Here is a 23,614-nt window from a genome sequence, read left to right as displayed (position 1 = left end):
GACATGAAATATAATATTTTTATGCAATAGAACAAAATATTGGTTTTTATACACGATAAATAATAAAAGGCTTATGAAATATTCATCATTCAAATGAAGAGTTAATAAGCGTGAGAACTCGCTAATTTTTTACCACATGATTTAGCTCTCCATACAGTACTGTAACTAAAGTCATTAAATCTGTTTATATCGAAGAGACGGAAAATAAATGGGAAAACGTCCCTTGAATAATTCATCGAGCGACGTAGTAAAGTCCATCGTTAAAATAGCATAACAAACTTGACCGCTAAAATAAATGGCCTGTAAAAGCAGCCAAAGCCAGTCACAGCAATGGTGTACAGTCCCTTGACAAAGGTAGCAGAGGCACTGGCACAGCCTCCTTTCTTGGAGCTGGACTGTACTTAACCGCAACCATTGTCGACCATCGTTATTACTTCCACTACTACAGCCGTTCAAACATTCCAATGTTTTAGTAATATGTCAGTTTTTATTGAACAAATAAATGCATAATTTCAATTTCATCCATTGAGTTAAGTTAAACCATTAGAACCATAACATTCATGACACATAATTATGTTGTTGGACAAACATTCGTTTGTACTATCGAATAATAATTATTACAATACAATTAATCGAAATTAATATAAACAATATCCAGTTTTTGTACTACAATATTTATTTACGTACCGCATGTGTACGTGTTTATATACGTATATTTAAAATAGGAAATAAATTATTTAACTCTAACTAAAAATACATTCGATTTACACCACAATTAAATAGTCTACTTGTGTAATTAAACTACAATAAAGTATTTCAAATGTCGATACCTTGAATAAATGTGCTAAATTTACTTATTTGAATACATTGTGTCCCTTTCACATTAGATCTAACTTTTAAGTGAACAAAGTAGGAAATAAATAACCTTCACATTTCCAAAAGCTCTAATTTTTGTGAATCATTAATTAATGTGCCAAACTGGACACTGACACTTTGATAGAATTAAAATTTAAAGCTCCTTTCTACCCATCTCCACTATGCTAAATTAAAATTAAAATGTGTCAATGTCAGCGTCTGAAACTTTCTTATTTAACGTTTCCCATCTTTACTTCAGTTCAACGAAGGTTACGACTGTCCAAAGATGATGCTAATGTCTTTAGTCACAATCAAGTGCGGCACGATAGTTTAGGCTCTCTGGCTTTCACCTTTTCTGTTCTAATTCTTGATCAGTTATAAGTCATCGTTACCGGTAATTACAGTTGGATCTTTTTCCCAATGAATTGAGAAGCGGATCGACATACATATACGATATCTCTAGACTCGAGACAGGAAAGGTACTGTGTACGAAGTACTTTTGAAGGAAACTTGGTGGGCAGATCATTTCACAGTTCAAGTGAACGTTTTAAAGTCTGGGTGAACTCCACTGGAAATTCAGGACGGGGTCACGTTCAATTTATCTACTTTCAAATAAACTGTCCTTAAAGAACATGAACTACTAGGGTAATATACCCAGTACCGTATATCGGAGATTATACTGCCACGTAATACAAAATTGTTACAGAACACACTGCCACGATGCGAATACACTACGTAACAAGGTAGCGGCTGCTGTGTGGTGTACCGGGACCAGCGTTAACTCTCGCTCGTGTCTACTCTGATGAGGAGCGCTACTAAGAGAAGACGACCCGAATGTTGACACTAGTGCTTTTGCTATGCTGAATGGTACGAACGTCACGAAGATGAATAAGTATTGAGATGACCCGTGCTTGTTCTTAGCTATAAACCCAATACTCCTGACACTAGTGCTTTTGCTATGCTGAATGGTACGAACGTCACGAAGATGAATAAGTATTGAGATGACCCGTGCGTGTTCTTAGCTATAAACCCAATACTCCTGACACTAGTGCTTTTGCTATGCTGAATATTACGAACGTCACGAAGATGAATAAGTATTGAGATGACCCGTGCGTGTTCTTAGCTATAAACCCAATACTCCTGACACTAGTGAACCATTGCAGCTTTATACATTTTTTACAATATCAATGGGGAGGTTAGGTTATTTAAATATACCTAGTTTTGGAGTAGATAGACCTATATTAAAATTTTACATGGGAAAAACATAATCAGTTCTTGAATTCTATAACAACTTTGTTGACACAAATTTATTGTTTAAATGGCAAAAAACTATCAAATTCTTTACCATGATTTTAACATGAACTATCATGGCAACATAATTTTGCAATAGGTTACTTTTTGTAACGTAACAATGTAACAATGTGTACCGTCAATGGAGCTATTTTCATAAAAATTACAGTTTTCATTCTATGTGTAGGCTATATTTTTATATTGTTTTAGTCTTGTATTCAAAGTTTATTACTAGTTTATAATCATGTCTTCATAACACTATTATTGATAACATACTAATTATACCTGTTAGATATTAATACAAAATAATACTAAACATAATTATTAATTCTTATTTTGTTGATGCATTGTCATTTTTCTGTTAAAATTATAATTAGGAATCAATTGTTGAATTCGCATCCTTGTTAAATGGACAAAAACTTACTGAAAACCTTGAATTCTGCTCTTTAGTGTTAGGTATAAAATAAGATACCTTAATGAGCAGTTGTTGATGATGCTCATTACCGGTCTGAATTGATTTTGAATGCTTTTGTATAAATGGATTGTCCGTTCGTGAATAAATAAATAAATACTCATTGCTAAAATACTTATAAGTAAAATGGATAAGTAAAATAAATACTCATTTTTAAATACTAAAATATTCTTTAAACTATCATATTCAATCTGGATGTTTATCCATATATTCCCAATATTCCTAACTACATGGAGTTATATTTTTTGTTCCACAAACATAGGGCTTTATGATTTTGAATAATACATCAGTTATCTGTTCACTAATACCATTTTATCTGATAACATAAACGAAATAACATTTGATTTTTGCATTTCACTTTAATAATGGCTGTTGCTTTTTATTAGTGATGTAGAGTGTATGGTATCGATTTCTCATTTGTATTACAGCACAAATCAATTTACAATTGTTGGGAAATACTAAAGAAAGATTACTGGAAGAAAATAAGTTAAAACAATTTGTAACAAAAGTCATAAAACCCACTAAAAAGAATAAAATGTTAATATGCCATCAATTTCATACTGGTCTATCACATTTCAAACGGCTACAACTATCTATATATTTTTAAATATTCCATTACCATTTTTAGTTTTTCATAATTTTTTGGATTTTAGTGTAAATAATCCACAAGATTTTATTGTTTTGCTAGTTTTAAGCAAGTTGTGAATGTTATGAAAATCAATATTGCGTTTCAAATATATGGAACATTGTACAATTTTCATACAGAACAAACAGAATTGTACCAAATAAATAATAGCTTATTAGTATTGTAGAATTAATAAATAAAGATTCAATAGTGATCTTACGTTACAAATATTCTTTGGCATCACATGGGGGATATACTCTTTTCTCTGATGCACATTTGACCTCTCCATTTCAGTTGACCACAAATGAAAACTAATGAAGGATTACCTTTTTTTAGTAATTTTCATATTTTTATTTAGAAATACCCATATTGGGGTGGTAACTAAGAACATTTAACCTCCTTGCCTCTTCCCCTTTTGGGATTAGAGGGGACAATTTTAATTCTATCAAAAATCCCTGACACTTTGAGGATGTTAATATACACCACAAAGAACATTATAAAAGTGAAAACCACTCAAAAGATAAGGTGTAGAGAGGAAAACTTTAGGACAGCCAGTACAGCTGGATTATGTATTAGCCCAAAGTAAACTTCTATAAATAGACTAATTATTAACAACTAATTTCTACACACTCTACAATTTTATTACTTTTTAAGTTATATCATTACGAAAAATTTCAACAAAACAAACAAATTATATAAAGTAGTCCCAGTTTATGGTAATGTCTTATAGACCTCACAGCATACATTTCCATAGACTAATAGGAAATACTCTTATTACATAGTATATGTTTGTAACAGCGTAATAACTGGTTGTAGATATAGTCAGTTGACATATTTATAAGCTAGTTTTATAATTCAGTTGACAGATTTTTATTCCTAGGTTCTCTTTGCTAAAACGGCTGCAGTATAATAAGAGGCCACCACCACAATAGAATCATAGTATATCCTTAAAAACAGTAAAAAGTAACTAAAGTTAAACGGTTTTGTTTGTTATATTTTATGAAAACACATAACATAGATAGTTTTTATATAACGTAGGTAATTCGTGTCAACATTGTTGTTTCTATAATTGAGATAGGTAATCATAAATAATATGATTCTACTGTGGTGGTGACCTCTTATTATACTGCAGCCGCTAAAACTTTAAAGCTGCTAGTTTCATAATAATATTTCCTATATTTACATCCAAAATGTTTACATATGTTACGTAACTTCATTTGAGTGTTTATAGTTTTATATATGATCTAATGTAGCCTTTTATAATAGTGACATCATCTTTTGGGTGATTCTGTAAGCATTTATTAAACTACAATAAGCACAATAGGCAATATATAATTAGACTTAATTGATTTGTAAACATGATTGTACATAATTATGTAATTTGACAAGTTGGACCTATTCATTTCTTCTAGTCTAAACAGTTTGGATTTTGCTGAGATTGTTCAATTGTACAGAGTAAAACTAATGGTGAAATAGTTCCCTTTTTAAAATCTGTTTGTTATGGTAAATTAAATTAATCAGTGGGCTAAATTACTTATTTAAAACTGTATCAAAATTAAATAAAATGAGTCCAAGAATAGATTCCAGGTGAAAACCACATTTTATTTGTTTAAATATGGACAATTAATTACTTTTTTTATTTTATAATTTCATCCACATGAATATTATTTCAAGCATCTCTGCCATAAATTTTATATGTTATAATCACAAATTGTAATAATTTAATTGTTAAATGAAATAACTTTGATGATATATAAATGAGTACCGAGGTACGGTAATGTGTTAATAACTTTTACAATCTACAAAAGAACTGGATATAAACTTGCCATTTTAGGCTACTACATAAAATAGGATACATCCAACTGTTAAATCGATTTATAAGTAAATAGAAAGTCTATTTACTCAAAATAGTTTAAAATTATTTAAATATGGCTGGTAAAATTAAAACTTACAGCAACACAAAAGGCATTAGAAAATGGCCCAACTGGTGTTGACAATTAATATCAAAAATAGATTAATTTTCCAAAGCTGGTGTTTATTAAAATCTTCCACTTCATTCCAAAATTGTATTAGTGTAAGTCAAATACTGGAACTCGGCTTTTAACAATTAAAAACTGCTTGATCATCATTTTTGGTCATAATTGAAATTGTTATTTATTTATTTAGTCTGCTGTGTTGTGTATAACATTTATTGAATCCAATTTTTGTTGATTTGTTATAGATATAGTATTATAATATAGAGGGTCTAATATTAATATATTAATTTACACTGTGAATTGTGGTAAAATGTATATTCTATTCGGAAAGAATGATACACCGTTAAACCAGATGTCAAAACATTCGCCTTAATTAGCCTACTGGTACCTACTTTTATATTGTGTAAAACCCACCAATTAAGAATATATAAATTATGCAATGAAAAGTTACTATTATTTGATTTCTGCTTTATTGACAATAATATAACAAAACAGTAATATTCAATGATTATTTTCATAGTAAATAAAAATATTATTTCAGCAATTAAAATAACTTTTTATTTAACAGTTTATTATCTAGTAGGCCTATTATCTTCACAATCTTAATAACTTACGTATAATTATGTACATTTTTATAAACTTATATTTGGGCATATTTAATTTGTTACAATACATATAATAAATTGGTTTTGTTTTAATATAATGTATAAAATATGTTAAAAATTAATATTTTATGATCCATTCTTGATGTTATAACAGTGATCAATAACATAAAATTTATAATCCACAGAAAAGGAATATTAAATGGAAGAAGAATAAATTGGAAAATCAATAGTCTTATTTCAGTGAGTACATTATGAAGGAATTGTATTAATGAAATATTAATAACCTCTTTTTACATTTCAGTTATATGAAAATATTCAATTAACATTTGTGACATTCATCACTTTATAAATCATATCAATTTATTGTATAATCCAAAATGGAGTTCACATATTTATTAATGTGAAATAGGTCCTAGTCTATTAATAAAAATAATTATTAATTCTCTTTATAGCATTCAGTAAAATTTAATATGCTAATAATAAACAGCTTAAATTAAAATAACCTAGTAAACAAACAATAACTTTGGTAAATAAATTAGCTAACTTACCTCTCCATGACAATCACTCCTCCCCTCTGGTGTATTTTCTGGTAGTATGTATAAACGAAGACTTGCTAATGTTTGTTCACTATTTTTATCCTCCCACAATAACTGTAATTCACCTATACTCACTAAGTCAGAATCATTCCATAATTTGACGAAAAAAAATTCACTCAGAGCTAAAATATTTGTTTTGCCATGTTTTGAATACTTAAATGCTTTATAAAATGTATAAGGGCCATGTTGACCACACGGTGCACCAATTAATTTGAAATCCATTATAGCTTTCACTTCACAGACGAATTTAATTGGCACTACCTAAAAGGTAATTGTTAATTCATATAAACAAATGTTTTTGGAACGGCATTGTAGTGACGCACTTCTACAGACTGCGCTGAGGCTACACGCACAATAGGCGGCCTTATAGGAAAGAAAACGATAGCAAGTGTCAATATTAAAAAAGAAATATAACTTAATAGAATACACCTAAAATTGGTTGACAATTAAATTAGAATTCTAGAGGTAAAAATATGGCAATTCACAAATTTACAGTTCACAAACTATCATTATTCCATTAATATTTAAGTAAAATATCAGAGCTTACAAATAGCACGCCACTAGCACATCACTTTGTATTTTACTCTAATTATGTGACGTCACCGATACTGTACCATACCCATAATGCTTTGTAGCAAAACAAAACTAATGGTGGGATATGCAGTTGTTTCTGTTTGATATGACATATTATCTTGAGTTTGATTTTAAAACAAACAATTTTATGGAATGTGATTTGATATTAAAGTGATAACTTTTTAAGTTTGTATGTATAAGTATCATGAACGTTACAATGTTTTAAATGCTTTTAGTATTGATAGAAGAAATATTTTGGTTAGTAATGTAATTTGTTTCTCCTTAGAGGTTAGACTTAAGTTTACTTTTATTTTCATATACTAAAAAGTATATTAATTTTGTTTTACTATTATTTTTAAATAAACTTACATTATTATTTTTAATTTTGTTTGCATAGTTATCCCTTAAAATAAGCTTAACCTTATTTAATATTTATACTATATTAGTCAGTTTTGTATTTTTTGTAACATTTACTACCAGGCTAACAACTTAACCTGTAAAAATAACATATAACGATCTACCTATAATGGAATAGTCATTACTATTTAGTTCAGTTAACTCTTATAGGCTACATTATAATAAGTGACCACTATGACAATCGAATCTTCGATATTTCTGATTATGTAAACTACTGATGAAAATAAAACCAAAATGTCGAAACTAATTATGTTATAGGTATTTCAAATTATAATAATGTTCAGATGTTTTCATATCTAAAAGAGTAATAATTTAAAGATAAGTTAATGTGTATTTAATTAATTAAATGTAACAAACAAAGTAGTGTAAAACTTGCTTCTTACTGTTATGTTCGACATTGTACTTCGCCCATTACTAAAATATCACACAAATTATATTAGGCTGCATTATAATACGTAGCCACTATGACAATCGATATTCATGATTAACGAATCATTATTACTCTTCTAAATGTGTAGGGTAGGGTACAATAAGCGGACCCGGTTTTTTATATTGAAATTAGCAAAGGAAATTACTTAATCATAAGGTAATTCTAAGCAATATATGGGTCAACCTCGATTTTTCTCATATTACAATATAATGTTCCAATAGTCAATTAGAAAAGGAAATGACTAGAATTTCTTGCCGGAAAGCAGTTATAAGCGTGAAACAAAACGTTGTTTTTTCGTTCCTGTACCAACACGCGGCGAAGAAACGTTGTTACCTATAATACAAAAGTACGTGTTGGGAACAACAGTAATCAGTGATTGGTGGAAAAGCTATAATTGTTTACAATTTAACAATTATTACCAACATCTTACTGTTAACCACAGTTACAATTTCATTGATCCCGATACCGGCGCACACACCCAAACCATAGAACGTTTGTGGCGCGAAGTTAGAGGCAATATCCCAAGGTACGGCAACAGAAAACATTGCATCTTGTTGGACATTTAGCTGAGTTTATGTTTAAAAGAAAATATTCAGATTATAAAACTGGAGTACACAACATCTTTCGGGCAATTTCACATGTCTACAACGGTGTCACAGCGTACGGTGACCGCTGTGAACAACAACCCATTGAGCCAGACTCCAACTCCGACGTTGACAACTATTAAGGTTAGTTGTTGGTTTTACTTTGCTTTCCGGCATGTAATTATGTGTTTAAAATTGTTTTACATACATTACCTACATTATATTGTAATATGTAATAACAATTTATCAGTAATTTTTAATAAAAAAAAGGATCACGCACGATGCCTGCTTGCTCTTTTAGAAAAAATTAACTCAAGTAGTTCCAAATTTGAAGCCCAGATCACGTTAGTGCCCCTGATCACTAATAGGTAATTCTAAGCAATATATGACCGTCTGGCGGTTGCCTGCTCCCTATAACTGCTTTCCGGCAAGAAATTCTAGTCATTTCCTTTTCTAATTGACTATTGGAACATTATATTGTAATATGAGAAAAATCGAGGTTGACCCATATATTGCTTAGAATTACCAATCATAACCATCAATATAATCAATCGATACTGATTAATTATTTTGAACAATTAACTTAAATAATCTGTATCAACAGCTGTAAACACTTTCAATTAATACTCGTAATGTAATATTTCAATTTTATATAAGTAACATTTGATTATTAAAAATGGCAGTCAATTTTAGGAAACTACACGGTATTGCTTTGAAAGATGATAAGACATTTTTTCGTGAATTCAACATGTGGGATTCGTACCGAAAAACCCATTATGTGATATTTGTTGGAAAGAAACAACTGTAACTGTGAGAGGAGCAAATATGGTCGTCTTCAGTTTTCCTAATTTTGGTTATAATAATTTGTTTGATCACTGTAAATATTAAATTCATATTTTAATTTAAAACATATTATTGTTATTGAGGACTATAGATACTTTATATCGATTGATAGTCTAGGATTTGAGATGCGAGTATTAGCTATCAATGATTACATTCTTTGATATAAAAAACCGGGTCTGCTTATCGTACCCTACCCGCTGAACACCTGTAAACAGCTGAAGTTTATTTAATTTGGAAATAATAAAAGCCTATAAAGTAATTGGTTTCAACATTTTAGTTTTGTTTTGTTCAGTAGTTTAGAAAATCAGAAATATCGAAGATTCGATTGTCATAGTTGCCGCTTATTATACTGTAGGCTATTTGAGTAATGACTGGCTGCATGTACAAGTGTTTATTTATCTAGTCAACGGCAAAAAGCCAATTATAGGGTAGGGTACGATAAGCGGGCAAAAAAATCCGAACCATTAGGTAGTGTGGCCTCCTCGATCACCTGACCTTTCTCCTTTGGATTTTTTCTGTGGGGAGCCATAAAGGATAAGGTGTACCGCACGCCCCCTACAACTCCCGAAGACATGCGTGAATGGATACGCAACGAGTGCAGCTCAATTGGCGAAGACGTTTTAATCAGGGTACAAAGAGTGCATGTGCAACGACTCTGAAAGTGAATTGAGACAGAATGGCGGCACTTCGAACATTTGATTTGAACTTGTAAAGTTACTAAGCTATTAGAACTGGTCCTTTGTTTTGGTATTGCTATTACAATAATAAGTTTTAAATGTGTTCAATAAAATATGTATTCTTTAAATGTATTTGTTTAACTGTGGTCTATCTAAGTCACTGCTTCTGAAATCTTTTTTTATCTCAAATCTTTTTTTACTAAACATTTAGTCGAAAAGTTAAATGAATATCAAAGCAAAATGATTAATGCTCAGCGTAAAATTTGTCTAATATCAAAACACATACAAACTACACACATAACAAAACACTAACAACACATAAAACTAACATTGATTAAATGTGCTTTAAGAGTTCATGCCACTGATGATGAAAACTTCCAGTTCACGTAGCTCCTGAACCATTAGAGATATTGAAAATCTCTCAAAAGCCAAAATGTCTTATTTTTAGAGTAGAATCTAAAAACAACATAAAATACAGGGTGTTCCATAAAAGATTTTAAAGTTGGTCGCCATATTGGAAAATGGCGGCCATCTTCAAAAATTTGAAAGTGTATTCCTGAGTGAAACTTAAAATTAAGCAAGTTCCAAATTTAAAGTGTGGTGCTAAGTCGTGTAATTAAAAAGTTAGCTATTGGATCACTTTAAAAAACTCACCCGGTATATATGTATATAGGTATAACAATGCAATAATGTTTGTTAATATCATTGTATTTTAAATATATTAAATCATAAAAATGTTCAAAATTAATTAAAACCCACACACACTTCAGTTTTTGATGGGAAACATTGTTAACCCTTTCAATCCCAACGTCCTGTTTTTAGGACGTCACGTGAAATTGCGTATGATCCCAACATTCTATTTTTAGGATGTTCGGAAAAAAATATTTTTCGAATATAATAAATTGCAGTATAACTACAATTATTATAATTATCAGAGTACTCGTAATAAACCGGCCTACAAAGTTACAGTAACTATCGATACTTTTTATTAACTTCAATAACATTGTTCAAGAAGAACAAGGTGGAGGGGCGCTGATCAATTATCCATGTATTTTGACAAAATTCCTGATAAAAAGCAAAAAAATTGCTGTGTGTGTAGTGCAGCCAGTACCAGTGGGGGTGGTAAAAGGAAAAAGTCAAGTTACACTTGCAGGAAATGTAAGAAAGGCCTACACACAAAATGCTTCCCCCTCCATAAGTGTTAGTGTATCCATACACACCACAAAAACTTTTTGATAAGAAATAAGTGTTACAAAACATTATATCAAATTGAAAATCAAATTAGACTTTATTTGGTGTTACAGTTTAATAACTTTAACTCTAGTATAATAACTTTGTATGTTTTAGTACTTTTTAAACCTGTTTATTTTTTTTTTTGTATTGTTCTGCCAACGGAACCAAAAAGTGTGTGATTACATCTTATTTTCTTTTGATATTATCTCAGCTATTTATAAATATATTTCAATGAAAACTTGGGTTCTACTTCATTTATATGTGTACCAATAGAAAAACGTATTGTTTTTGACCTAGGAATTTTTTGAGGCTACTCCTTACCATTGGAAATGCAAAATTTAGGAAATTTGTTTTGGTAAGTAACAAATTTTTTTTACAAAAACTTTTTTTGCATGATTACAAAGGTTTTGTTTAATGCATGCAATAGAGTGTACTTTGGAAAGTAAAACCATGAAAACTACATGAATTTTCATCAATAGATAAAAATTCTATGCAATTTTTAGGTAACATCTACATTTCTAGTAAAATGTGGCTGGGACTGGTGCAGATACCTCAGCGCCAAGAGCTGGGAATCTGGCAGATCCCCACACAAAAATCTTGGGATCGAAAGGGTTAATAAAAAATATTTGTTGTTAGAGGGAATAAAAAGTTTTAGAATAGATAAGAAGTTTAAATAAATTTATGTTCAGTTTAATCAACATAACCTGGACTTTTAGGCAGTTTTAAAAATAGAAGCAGGTAAAACATCGTTAATTATGTTCCAAATTATTTTAGTTTACATCTTCAGTGTAAATAAAAAAAATTACTCTGGTTACTGATACCTTTGGTCAATAAATGCTTTTAAAGATATTTTGTTTGACGATTAAAAAATGTCTCGAAATGTACTGAAGCAGTACTTGATAATTACCCGATTATATTTTTCTTATAATCCCCAGACTTTTCTGGACAATTATTGTTTTATGTTAAGTATTATAGAATTTATAGATTTTTCAATATAATAGCATCACCAAATGTGAAACGCCATTATTACCCTATTTTGCTAAATTAATAAAATCATTTACAAATATTAAAGATGATCTTTTAGATTTGGTAAGGATATTAGGAGGGTTTAAATAAGCAAAAATAATGGTCAGCCAAATCTAAGGTCATGGGTAACATAGCCTAGATGAAGTGGTATGGAATGAACCAGTGTACATGGACATAATACCAAATCCTTAGTGAAGTGAATAAAGATCGCATAGCCTGCAATTCTCAGATGACTTGGAAATTAGTGTAGGTTTCTTTTTATTTAGTAATGACCCGGTGTTGTCTATGTACAGTCAATCTTAGATAACAACAAGACTAAGTAGGTCACCTCATTTATTACATGCTTTTGTAATATCCAGGAGACTCAGTGAAGCAATGCCTCTACTCTGGGCTGCTCTGTCCAAAACAATTATTGGTATTTTACATACAAATAGTCTCAACATCCCCACAGTCCATGCATTCTTCAACAGAATAAAATTCCTTTCCTTTTAATCAGCCTTACGAATTTGCCTGAACTCTTTTTTTTATCAGCAAAGCTTTTAAAGCACAGGGGAGCTTACTGTATAGCTTGAGCTGCTAGTAGTTGTGACTTGTACAACATTTCTCAAGTGTTTAAATTTTCTTTACATCTAGTGTCATAATTATAAAGAGTACTGTGAGTGTCAAATTTGCTTAGGTTTTCTTTTATGTAGACTCTATTTCGAAAAATATAAATACAGGGCAGAATCATAATCCGGAACCTAGCAGAAAAATGTCTACAAAATGACTGGGTAGATAGTCAATCAATTATTCTATTAGACCTTTTTCCAAACAAAGACTCTCTTTGTAGCACTTTAATTTCTCCAAAGACGAATCCCGTAACACAGATGGCTATGGAATAAACCATATAAAAGTTGACACAAAACTTAAGCTTTCGTAGCAGAAAAGTCACCCTTGACAGCCTTGTACAAATGTTGTCAACATGAGCACTCCAATTTATTTTAGTATTAAGAAAAATTTTCAATAGCTTTACAAGTTTAGGCAAGCAAATTTATTTTACTTCTTAATGATATTCTCTGTTTTATCCTTATTAATCAATAATTTGTTTGCAGTGTAATAATATGTAGCTAATTCAAAGGATTGTTGGTTGTGCCGTAACATTAGGAATGTCAACACCTGAACTAGTCATAGTGATATAATCAGCATAGACAGAGGTTGTACATTAACACTAAAGTCATTTACATAAACTAGAAACAAAAAGAGCCCTAAAACAGCCCTGGGAAACCCCTGCAGTAACATCAAGATAACAAGACTCTATTTTCTTACAACTAATACCATAATATTCTAAATTTTTTCCAATATACTGTGGTTAACGTTGTCAAAAGCCTTCCTTAGATCTAATTAAACGCTTTCTATTACTATTTTATCTTCAAAACCATTTAAAATTACATCAACAACGGTTTCAACAGCTATTGCAGCAGTAAGACTAGGCCTAAACAAAAATTGAAAATTATATAAGTTTCTATCAACAATTCAATAGTTTTACTAAAAATTAGCACCATCGCAATAGGATGGTAATTTTTAGATAAGGTTCTGTCCCCTTTTTTTTAAAGTATGGGTGACCTTTGTTGACCAGACAGTTTTGAAAGTGACCCTGCTCTAGCATTAAGTTAGGTAAGTAAGTTAAAGGTTTTATGATGCCTGCAATTATTTTTTAACTATATAATTAGACAACCCATATTCATTTTTACTTAGAGAATTATTAAGTTTACCAACTATACTCAAGATCCTACCACCATCAACCATATTCCATTTAAATTCCTCAAACAATTCTTCTGAAAGAGTGTAATTTTTCAACAGAATACAATCAACATTAAATAAAAATATATCCGAGCTATTATTCCTTGGTATGCTAACAAGATAATGTTTAACCTATCAGGAGAGAGTGATACTTTTTGAAAACTGTTTGAGCTATTTACACCAAACTCTTGTTATATTATATTCCTTGTCATTTTACAGTTTTGACCATTAATTATGAGAAAATTGTTAGCAGCTATTCTGGCTTCACTGATGGCTTTCCTGTAATATTTTTTTAATTCCTTAAATCTATATTTATCCGCTAGATTTAAACTTAATTTCCATTTATCATACAAGATCAGTAAATACTGTTTGCTTTCAACTCGGGTGTAAACCACTTTTTAAAGACATTGATGCTTAGATTTATTTTTGCTATTATTGATTTTAATCCTGGGACAGTGGCGGTTAAACAATACATAGTGTTCAGAAAAAGACTGACCACGATATCAACATCATCCAGTTCATAAAGTTTAGTCAAGTCAATATTATTTAAAAGATTTTCTTTAAAGATTGAAAATCTTTTATTAGACTAACCTTTTACTTAATGTTCACTCACTTTCCTTTTTCCAAATGTTTTTTTCAAACTAAATGTAACCAAAACACTGGCATGGTCTGATATCAAATTCTGGTAAATTAATGCAGGTGTAAATGATTCTTTATTAATGTTTGTTGTATACACACTATCAAGGCAGGAAGAATTTCTTGTTGGTTGATGATTTACCCAATATAAATTTATTGTTCTAAGGATATTACAGGAGTGTAGTACCTCAGGCCTAATAGGCTTCAATATGTCAACAGTTATATTGCCACACAATGCAAAATATGTCTGAGGTAGTCATTCATTATTTTTACCATTAAGTTTTCTAGATTATTTATAAAAATACTAAAATCAGAATTTCTATATACATTTAAAACAACTAAATCATAATCTAAAAGTAAAATTGCTGAGGTCTCACAAAAATAATTGAGGCAATGTTTTGATACATCTATTAGCTCTTATGTTAGGTATTTTTTAGTATTGATGAGTCTCCATGAAGAAGGAAAGATTTCCTACTAAAGCTAAATGCTATAGTAGGAATATTTTGTTATGTGTAAACAAATTTAATTTTCTTTTAACCAATGTTCATTAATACCACTGCATCAATATTATTGTGATCTAATACTATTTAGCTGACCAAGTTTATTTGTCAATGACTGAATATTTATAGTTAGTAAATTTAACTTATTGTTATTTCTACAGTTGGAAGGTGTTGTACACTAGGTTAATACATCACATCCGTTAACACATCACGCGTTAATAATCACATGTAACGTGATTGACGCTAACCACAAAGTGGTTTTGGTGAACTTGCTGCAATTTTAGGTATAAAAGATGGTGGTATCTCAAGTACTCCTTCAACAGGTGCTGGACTGCTGCTCGGAGGTGGTGGAGTTTCTTGTAAATGACGTGTGTGCAGGTGTCTCGCTGCTCTGCTCACTTCCACAAGAGTTACAATCTCATATGAATTGCTTAATTCTTTTAGAGACAAATTTGTTTTCCTGTGCAAATTACTAACACAGGACCACAATGACTCCTAGTATTGTAGCTATGATCAGCATACTTAATATTGTTAGGATATTGAAAAGTATACAAAACTAAGTCATATATGTATAAGTTGAAAATAGTTTGAATTTTTAAGTTTATAAATAAAGGTTTACAATGTTCCAAAAAACTAACACCACATATGATCCTGATTGCTTTTTTTTGTAAAATTAATAATGTAAAATATTTCATCTATCCTGCTAAAAAATTCAAGTTGCAAATTTTGAACACCATAGTATTTAAGTTTTAACAATAATTCCGAGTGATTTACACAATCAAAGGCTTTGCTCACTTCACAAAAGGTAGCCTGAGCAAAAACCTTATTTTCAAACGCTAGTAGCACTTCGTGCACCAGCTTATCTATTGCATCTACTGTGGATTTACCTTTTCTAAATCCAAATTGAGAAATACTTAAAAGATTATTTTTCTCAAAATAGGCACTTAGCTGATCAAAAACCAAAAGTTCAAATATTTTTTTATATTACAGGAATAACTGAAATGGGTCTGTAACTTTCAGGTTTGTCTTTAGATCCATTTTTAAAAATTGGACTAATTCTTGCAATTTTGAATTCATCAGGAAAGATTCCTTCTAATAGGCAAAGATGAAAGCAGCAGGATAGTGGCAAAGATATGTTATCAATGATTTGTTTTAGAAGATTATTGGACATTTGATAAACATCATTACAATTAGAGTTTTTTAAACGCTTAGTTACATTAATTACATCCAGTGGTGTTATTATATTCCAGGTAAAATGTACATTTGGAACAGGTTTCTCAACAGATGCAAGCAGCTGCTCCGAGTTAGAAGGGGCAGTGCCTATTTTGTTCTTAATAGTCTCCACTGAATCCAAAAAGTAATTATTAAAAGTGTCTGGGGATATTACTGAATTTTTTAAACTTATGGTACAAACATTATTATTACTTTTAATGATATTCCATGCCGCTCTGCATTTGTTACTACTATTTTCTATTATATTTGTATTAAATTTGATTTTAGCTTCTTTAATACTTTTTCTGTAATGATTCTTCAAGTAATTGTATGTTTGTTTAATTTCATGGAAATTCCTCATATTATTCTTAACTAAGACGGCTAAGAAAATTAATCTACTTTTCATACCAGCTAACTCATTATTGAACCAGGCATTATTCCTTTTTTTACTACTGTTGGAATTAACTCTTACTGGTTTAGAGAAATGGTTAATATTGTTTGTCAATATATAAAGAATGGCAGAACAGACATTCCGAGCACCAACAACATCAGAGCTCAAAATATTATTCCAATCATAGCATGCCAATCTATCTGTTAACTTGGAGATTTTTTGTGTAGGTAAAATAACTTTAAGAAACGGCATACTATTGGGTATGTTTGTTTGGTTTTGTGAAGTAAAATCAGTGATATTCAAATTCAGTGTGAGACCACAATGGTCCGAATATGGAAAATAAAAAATACTACAATTTAGTACATTATTTCTATGGCAATTTACAAAAATATTGTCAAGACAGTTATTTTTTTGAGTAGGTTTAGTATTCAAATGATAAAAGTTATACTGTCGCAAGAGATTAAGGAATTGGTTTGAGAATCTACTACCTTTAGTTACATCAAAGTTATAATTAAAGTCCCCTCCAATCGCAGATGTATAATTTGACCATTTTGTCAAAAACCACAGCAATTTGTCAAAAGAGTTAAGAAAAGTATTTGGGTTACCTGATAGAGAGTGATATATAGTTAAAACAATCAATTTTAAATTATCCACAAAAACAGCAGCCGCCTCTAAATCCAACTCAGAACAAAACTGACCAACATCACATATTCTTACATTCAAACTCTTATGCGTAAGTACTAAGGAACCCCCTCTAATATGTTCAGTTCTACAATATGCACTTTTACAAAAATAACCATCAGGCAAAGCTAGAAAATTTCTACTTCTTTAAGCCAATGCTCAGATAAACCAATTACGTCCAAATTATTAGATGTTAAAAAAGTTTCTAGGTTTAATATTTTGTTGAATAGGCCTTGAATATTTAAAAATAATAAATTTAAAGTTAAGTTCTCAGATTTATAGGCCAATGGTGACTTTTGATTGTTTTGTTTTGTAGGCTTACTACTTTTGATAGGGCTAAATATCCTGCTTACTTATGTTTAAGGGTGAAGTTGTATACAAACTATTTAGTTGGTATGTAGTATTGTTTGCACTGCACTCTTCTACCTCAATTACACACTCATTAAAACTAGACTGACTTTCAGGGCTACACAAAACACTCTGACCCTGGGACCTGGGGGATGTTGATTCATGAACAATAGTTTCTCTAAAAGTCACAGCCACTCCGGCTGACATATGAAAATCTGATGACACAGAATGTGCTAATGCAATTGATGAAGTATTCTTGACTTCTTCGAAAACTTCCCTCATGTCGGCTTCCACAAGTTATTCCGCCCTCTATGGGTAATAAAGATGGACAAGGGGTGTTCAGCGTAGAGTGAATTTTATTTAGATTATTATTTTTGTTGATGATTTTTACTATCATTTCATCTACTCTTGATTTACCCCTCTTGTTCATATGTAATCCATGATTTGTATAAAGATGGCGAGGTAGATGGTGGAGTGGTAGCACAAGACAATTTCTGTTAGGATCAATACTTTCAATTTCTCTATTAATTATAGAAATTTTCAAATCTAAATTAGGCTGGTCATGCCTCATTGGTAATGTGGCTAGGATCAGATTCAAATCATTGGACTTATTGAGCAATTCTTTAACCTCACTCAGGAAACGTTTTATACCCATGGTTTCCATATTGTTTGTTCCAGCTATGATAAGGACACTGTCATCTTTAGTAAAGTTCTTGCTTAAGGCTGTAATGTCTTCCACCACCCCACTAAACTTTGCTCCAGGCCGAACACATGAAAATACGTTAATTGAAGATCTTTGCTGAACCAGTGAACTTAAATTTTTTCCATGACTATCAGCCATGATGAGAAGTTGTTTCTTGATTGAAGCAGCTGATGATGTTGATACAGATTTGGGTGTATGAGTTTCTATATATTTTTGTTTGACATTTTTACAGGATATTTTATTTAAGAAGTGCGATGTCTGGGTGGGTTTATTATTTAAAATGACTATTTCATTCTCTCTTAAATCATCTTCAACATCATCTTCTATTTCTAGAATTTTAAAACGGTTATTGCTTGTCAGAGTATGGTTTTTTGTGGGAGGTGACATATGTTTTATTTCTTTATTCAAGAATTTAATTTTGACCTCTTTGAACTCAGAGTCCTGCAAGGGAGGAAAAAAGTGGAGACATTTTTTATTTATGGCTGATTCATTGAGTTCGTCAATATTATCTTTAAGTTTTAAAATAAGTATTTCTTTTTCATTTAATTCTTTTTCATATTCTTCCAGTTTAGTTACAAGCTCTTCATTAATGTTGTATTCTGTATTTTTTTTTTTTTTTTCCTCTTTTGTCTGGGTACTAATTGAAATGCACACTTTTGGAGACAAGTAATTCAGTTCCTCTGAAATATTATTTTTTAACTTCATATACAGCTCAGCCAGCTTCTCATCTTTCTTGAGAATTTTACTTTCCAACAGCTTTATTTAACCATTGAGACTGGCTATCTCCCTTTCAAACTTTTGGCTCATCTCTTCCGCTTCTTCCTCTGCCATGCATAGGGACGATTCCATTTTTTTCCTTTTCGTACTGTAGTTGACTATTTATTTCAGATACATCATTCATGCTTTCTTCGGCAGGATCATATGAGAAAGTCTCTTCTTTGTTTTCTCTAGTTGAATTTATGTTCTGCATTTGATTCTGCAAAAGATGAGTCTTGGCTTCCTCTAGAGCAATTTTTAAAGAAGGTGTAATCCTCTTATTTGGTAACGTTTCTGTTTCATATTTGTTGTAGTCAAAGACATCTCCCTCTTTACACACTGCAGTGTCACTTGTACCGAAAAACACAACATGATATTTATTGTTCTCAACTTTGGCAATGTAAGCCGGCCAGGGTTGATATCTTTTTACTTTTGCAAATACGATTTCATTAATTAAAAACATCTTTTCACTTTGATTTTGATTATATTAATACTGATAACAGTGCAGTAAATATTTACATCTACAACATAAAGATAAACAATTTTTTTTCTCCTCTAGCCCTTATTATTACTTACATATAACAAGTTATTAATGTTAACAATGCTTACCAGTTAACAATGTCTTCTCAACAATCAACAATAAAAGAAAAAAAATTAAATCACTATTTTATATCAATAATAGTGTTCAGTAGTTGATGTAGTATGTAAAATACAAAGACAAAAATATAGCTCCAAGCTGGATTTGAAACTAGTCCCCTGTCTTCAGTCACTATTCAAGAGCAAGCATTCTACCAGTTGAGCCACTCAGCCTTGCTTATCAGCTTGTGTTCCAGCCAGTATAAACAACACTGATAAGAAGATTCACTGTTCAGACATGTTCAGTTGTTACTGTCAAAAACTAGTCACTGATAAAATACAATCAAATGTAGTCTTGCACCAAGGTTTATCAATATTATAAAATAGTTTAAACTTGAATATTCTTTTAAATAAAATAATGTTAGTTTGATTCAAATGAGTTACCCTTTGCACTCGAATAGAGTTTTTAGAAATATTCCTTACCAAGTCGAATGTACCACTGGGAATGGCGCGCTACTGTTTATACCGGCTCCGCTTTCATATTACAGTCTTGTTCTTCCTAGCTCGTACGGCCACTGTGAGTGGCCAATACATAATCCGCTGAACGCTCGCATGGCCACTGGGAATGGCCATTGCACTTTGTATCCATGGAAACTATTTTTTTTGGATGTTTTAAACTATACTAGTTACACTAAATTGTGCTGCGACCTATAGGGAATCTCTTGAACTAGGTAGAAAAGCGCGGTACTTTCTGCCTATTATATAATCTCTGTTCTATTGGCGGGCCAACTTGACTCTATACCAGCTGTTTTTATTTAAACATCTGATCCTTGTGATTGAAATAGGAGACTTTCTGTTTCAATTATCGTGTGCTAATCGCTGTGTGTAAAAGTTTGATAAGTGCAGCAATATGGATAAAGACTTTAATTTAAATTCGATGAAATTCATCAGACATGTGTTTGAATCAGATTCAGATTGTGGAAACGTTGATTCAGATCACGAAAGTGATGTTGACCTCAAACTTAGGTGAAGAGTACGAGGCATTGATTAAACAGTGAACTGAGTGATGGACTAGGTTATGTTGGAAACGGAACTCAAGAAGAATACAGAAGTTGAAGAAGAACAGTTGGACGAAAATTAGAGAAGAGGAGGAGAACGAAATCAGAGAAGAAGAGGAGGTGTGGAGGGAATGGACTGAAGGTGATACAAACTTTGTTAAATTTCAGTGGTCAAATGACTCAGGTTACAAAACCACCACTAGGGCAAAATCCAACTTCGCCCCTTGAATATTTCCAGCTTTTCTTTACAGATAATCTCATATCTGAAATAGTTAAAGAAACTAATAGATACGCGAATGAAAAAATAAAAAAAAACACTCCATTGCAGAAACGATCCATGTGGTGGTCATGGAAAGATGTAGATCTGATAGAAATGAAAGCTTTCCTAGGAGTCCCTAATAAACATGGCAATGAACCCTAAGCCAGAACTCGGTGACTATTTTCTCCACGGATTGGATTGACTACCAGCCTTTTTTTAAAGACGTATTATCAAAAGAGAGATTTTTACAAATATTTTGGAATCTCCACATAAGTCCTCCTCCAACTGGCCCAATCCACGGGACCTTGACAAGATTTGGGAAAGTACGCAATGTGGTGCTGTACTTAGACAAAAAGTACAGGGAATACTATGTGCCAGAAAAAAAAGTCAGCATTGACGAAAGTACTGTTGGATTTAAGGGGAAAATTTCTTTCAAGGTCTATAACAAAGACAAACCCACCAAATGGGGGATAAAGGTGTTTGTTCTATCTGAATCCAAGTCTGGTTACATTTGTGCCCTGGAACCATACTTTGGAAAATGCACTACAGACAAATGATTCGGCAAGGACTTAGGTGTCACCAGTCGAGTTGTTTTACATCTTGTTAATAAGATTAAAGAAACCTATGGTAACATTGAAGGCCTACATGTGTTTACCGACAGGTATTACACTAATTTGGATTTGGCTCAGGCACTCTATGAAATGAAAATCCATTTAACTGGGCACTATTATGAGAAATAGAAAAGGCTTACCTGAGCAAGTTAGACCAAAAAGAAGTAAGAAGGGGAGTAATAGAAGAGAAGTTACCCAAGTAAAGTTTGAAGAAGGGCGAAATTAAAGCCTTCAGAAAAGACGACAAGTACAATCTTTTACTATGGAAGGGATTCAAATGAAGTAACAATGTTGAGCACTTTGTATGATAGTAGCACACAAACTGTGAGGCGTGTTGTTAAAAAGAGGGGTAATAGAAGAGGTGAACAAGCCTACTGTTGTATGTAAATACAACGAATCAATGGGAGGTGTAGACATTGCCGACCAATATATTCGTCATACAGTTTCACCAGAAAATCACTAAAGTGGTGGAGGAAAAATTTTTTTCTGGTTGGTCGAAACAGCCATCGTAACGCGTATTTGTTGTTCAACATGAACCAAGACAAAAAAGTCAGACAGAGAAAGTTTCGAAAGGAGCTCATTAAAGGACTTGTTTCTGATGTCAGAAATGTCAAGAAACGTGGAAGACTCATCAGACATACAGGATGAAGAGAGATTAAACGGAAAGTTTGCACATAATTTGGCCCATGGGGCCTGGTAAATCTAAGGACTGTTTTGTGTGCAGTGACCGAAGAGTGCTGGAGGATCAAGGAAGCGTACCAAGTACATATGCAAAACGTGCACTGTACAGCCTGGTTTGTGCATTGGAACCATGTTTTGAGCAATACCACACAGCTAAAAAACTCAAAGTTTAAAAAAAATACACCAGATAGTTATTATAGTTTTAGTGTTTTATACAACAAAGATTTCATGTAAGCTCTAATCAATTTTCATTTAATTAAATATTAACTGTATATTTTAATTTTATAAATAACAATTATTATTAAGCCAGAAAAACATCTTTATTTTAAATAAACTTCATTGATATAACTAAAACATACTTTGTTGTTTGTAGTTTTAGTGTTTTTCAATACAACAAAGATTTCATGTAAGCTCTAATCAATTTCATTTAATTAATTATTAACATGTATATTTTAATTTTATAAATAACAATTATTATTAAGCCAGAAAAACATCTTTATTTTAAATAAACTTCATTGATATAACTAAAAAAAATACTTTGTTGTTTGTAGTTTTAGTGTTTTCAATACAACAAAGATTTCATGTAAGCTCTAATCAATTTCATTTAATTAATTATTAACATGTATATTTTAATTTTATAAATAAACAATTATTATTAAGCAGAAAAACATCTTTATTTTAAATAAACTTCATTGATATAAGTAAAACAAAGTTTTTCAAACAAATGTGTTTGCTTGTCTTGAAATGCCTTGTACGTCCATTTCAGGTGAATGTTGATAAAATAATTGCGAGCTGATGACACCAGCCAGCCAATATGGGCGGCCGAGTTGCGACAGACGAGTGAGCGGCCACTCACGGTGGCCATGCGACCTGAGAGATCTGTGCAAGCGAGAAATAATGCAAGTTATGTAAGTGTAGGGCACGGCCACTGACAGTGGCCATTCGAGTGCAAAGGGTTAAAATGAAACTTCAGTGTTTTTAGGCTAAATTGTCACAAAAACTTTGAACAAGGTATACAATTAAATTAAAGTTGTAGAAATGAAAACTTGTCTATTCCATACTTGCTTGATGATATAATGATGCATTAAACAACACACATGGACACATTTATACACTCTAGCAATAAAAAACCACCAATTTAATTAAAGGCTAAAGAAGACTACATGGTCTTGTACACTAGCAGACGACCCTAGCAAATTGGAGAGCATGTAAATCAGTATT

At 31.4% G+C, this 23,614-nt stretch overlaps 2 protein-coding genes across 6 annotated transcripts in view; both read right to left on the bottom strand.

Annotated features, from left to right (window-relative positions):
• Nucleotides 1–7,017, bottom strand: part of LOC124374853 (AT-rich interactive domain-containing protein 5B-like) — an 81,257-nt gene extending 74,240 nt beyond the window's left edge. For all 5 annotated transcript variants that reach the window (XM_046832995.1, XM_046833008.1, XM_046833001.1 and 2 more), the window contains exon 1: nucleotides 6,372–7,017. In XM_046832995.1, coding sequence (XP_046688951.1) covers nucleotides 6,372–6,641 — 270 coding nt within the window. In that variant the 5' untranslated portion in view covers nucleotides 6,642–7,017. The remainder of the gene's footprint in view (nucleotides 1–6,371) is intronic.
• A 9,100-nt stretch (nucleotides 7,018–16,117) lies between these two features.
• On the bottom strand, nucleotides 16,118–20,221 carry LOC124374842. Its single transcript, XM_046832988.1, has one exon. It carries the CDS (start codon nucleotides 19,155–19,157, stop codon nucleotides 17,928–17,930), a length of 1,230 nt encoding a protein of 409 aa, XP_046688944.1. The 5' UTR covers nucleotides 19,158–20,221; the 3' UTR covers nucleotides 16,118–17,927.
• Nucleotides 20,222–23,614: the final 3,393 nt, after the last annotated feature.

This window comes from Homalodisca vitripennis, chromosome 1 (genome assembly GCF_021130785.1).
Source record: "Homalodisca vitripennis isolate AUS2020 chromosome 1, UT_GWSS_2.1, whole genome shotgun sequence".
Taxonomy (NCBI): domain Eukaryota; kingdom Metazoa; phylum Arthropoda; class Insecta; order Hemiptera; family Cicadellidae; genus Homalodisca; species Homalodisca vitripennis.
Note: the sequence above shows the minus strand (reverse complement) of the source record. Positions and strands in the feature narration are given on the sequence as shown.

Coding starts and splice junctions, on each gene's coding strand:
- LOC124374842 (XM_046832988.1), bottom strand. CDS start 19,157: ATGAAGTTAAAAAATAATATTTCAGAGGAACTGAATTACTTGTCTCCA.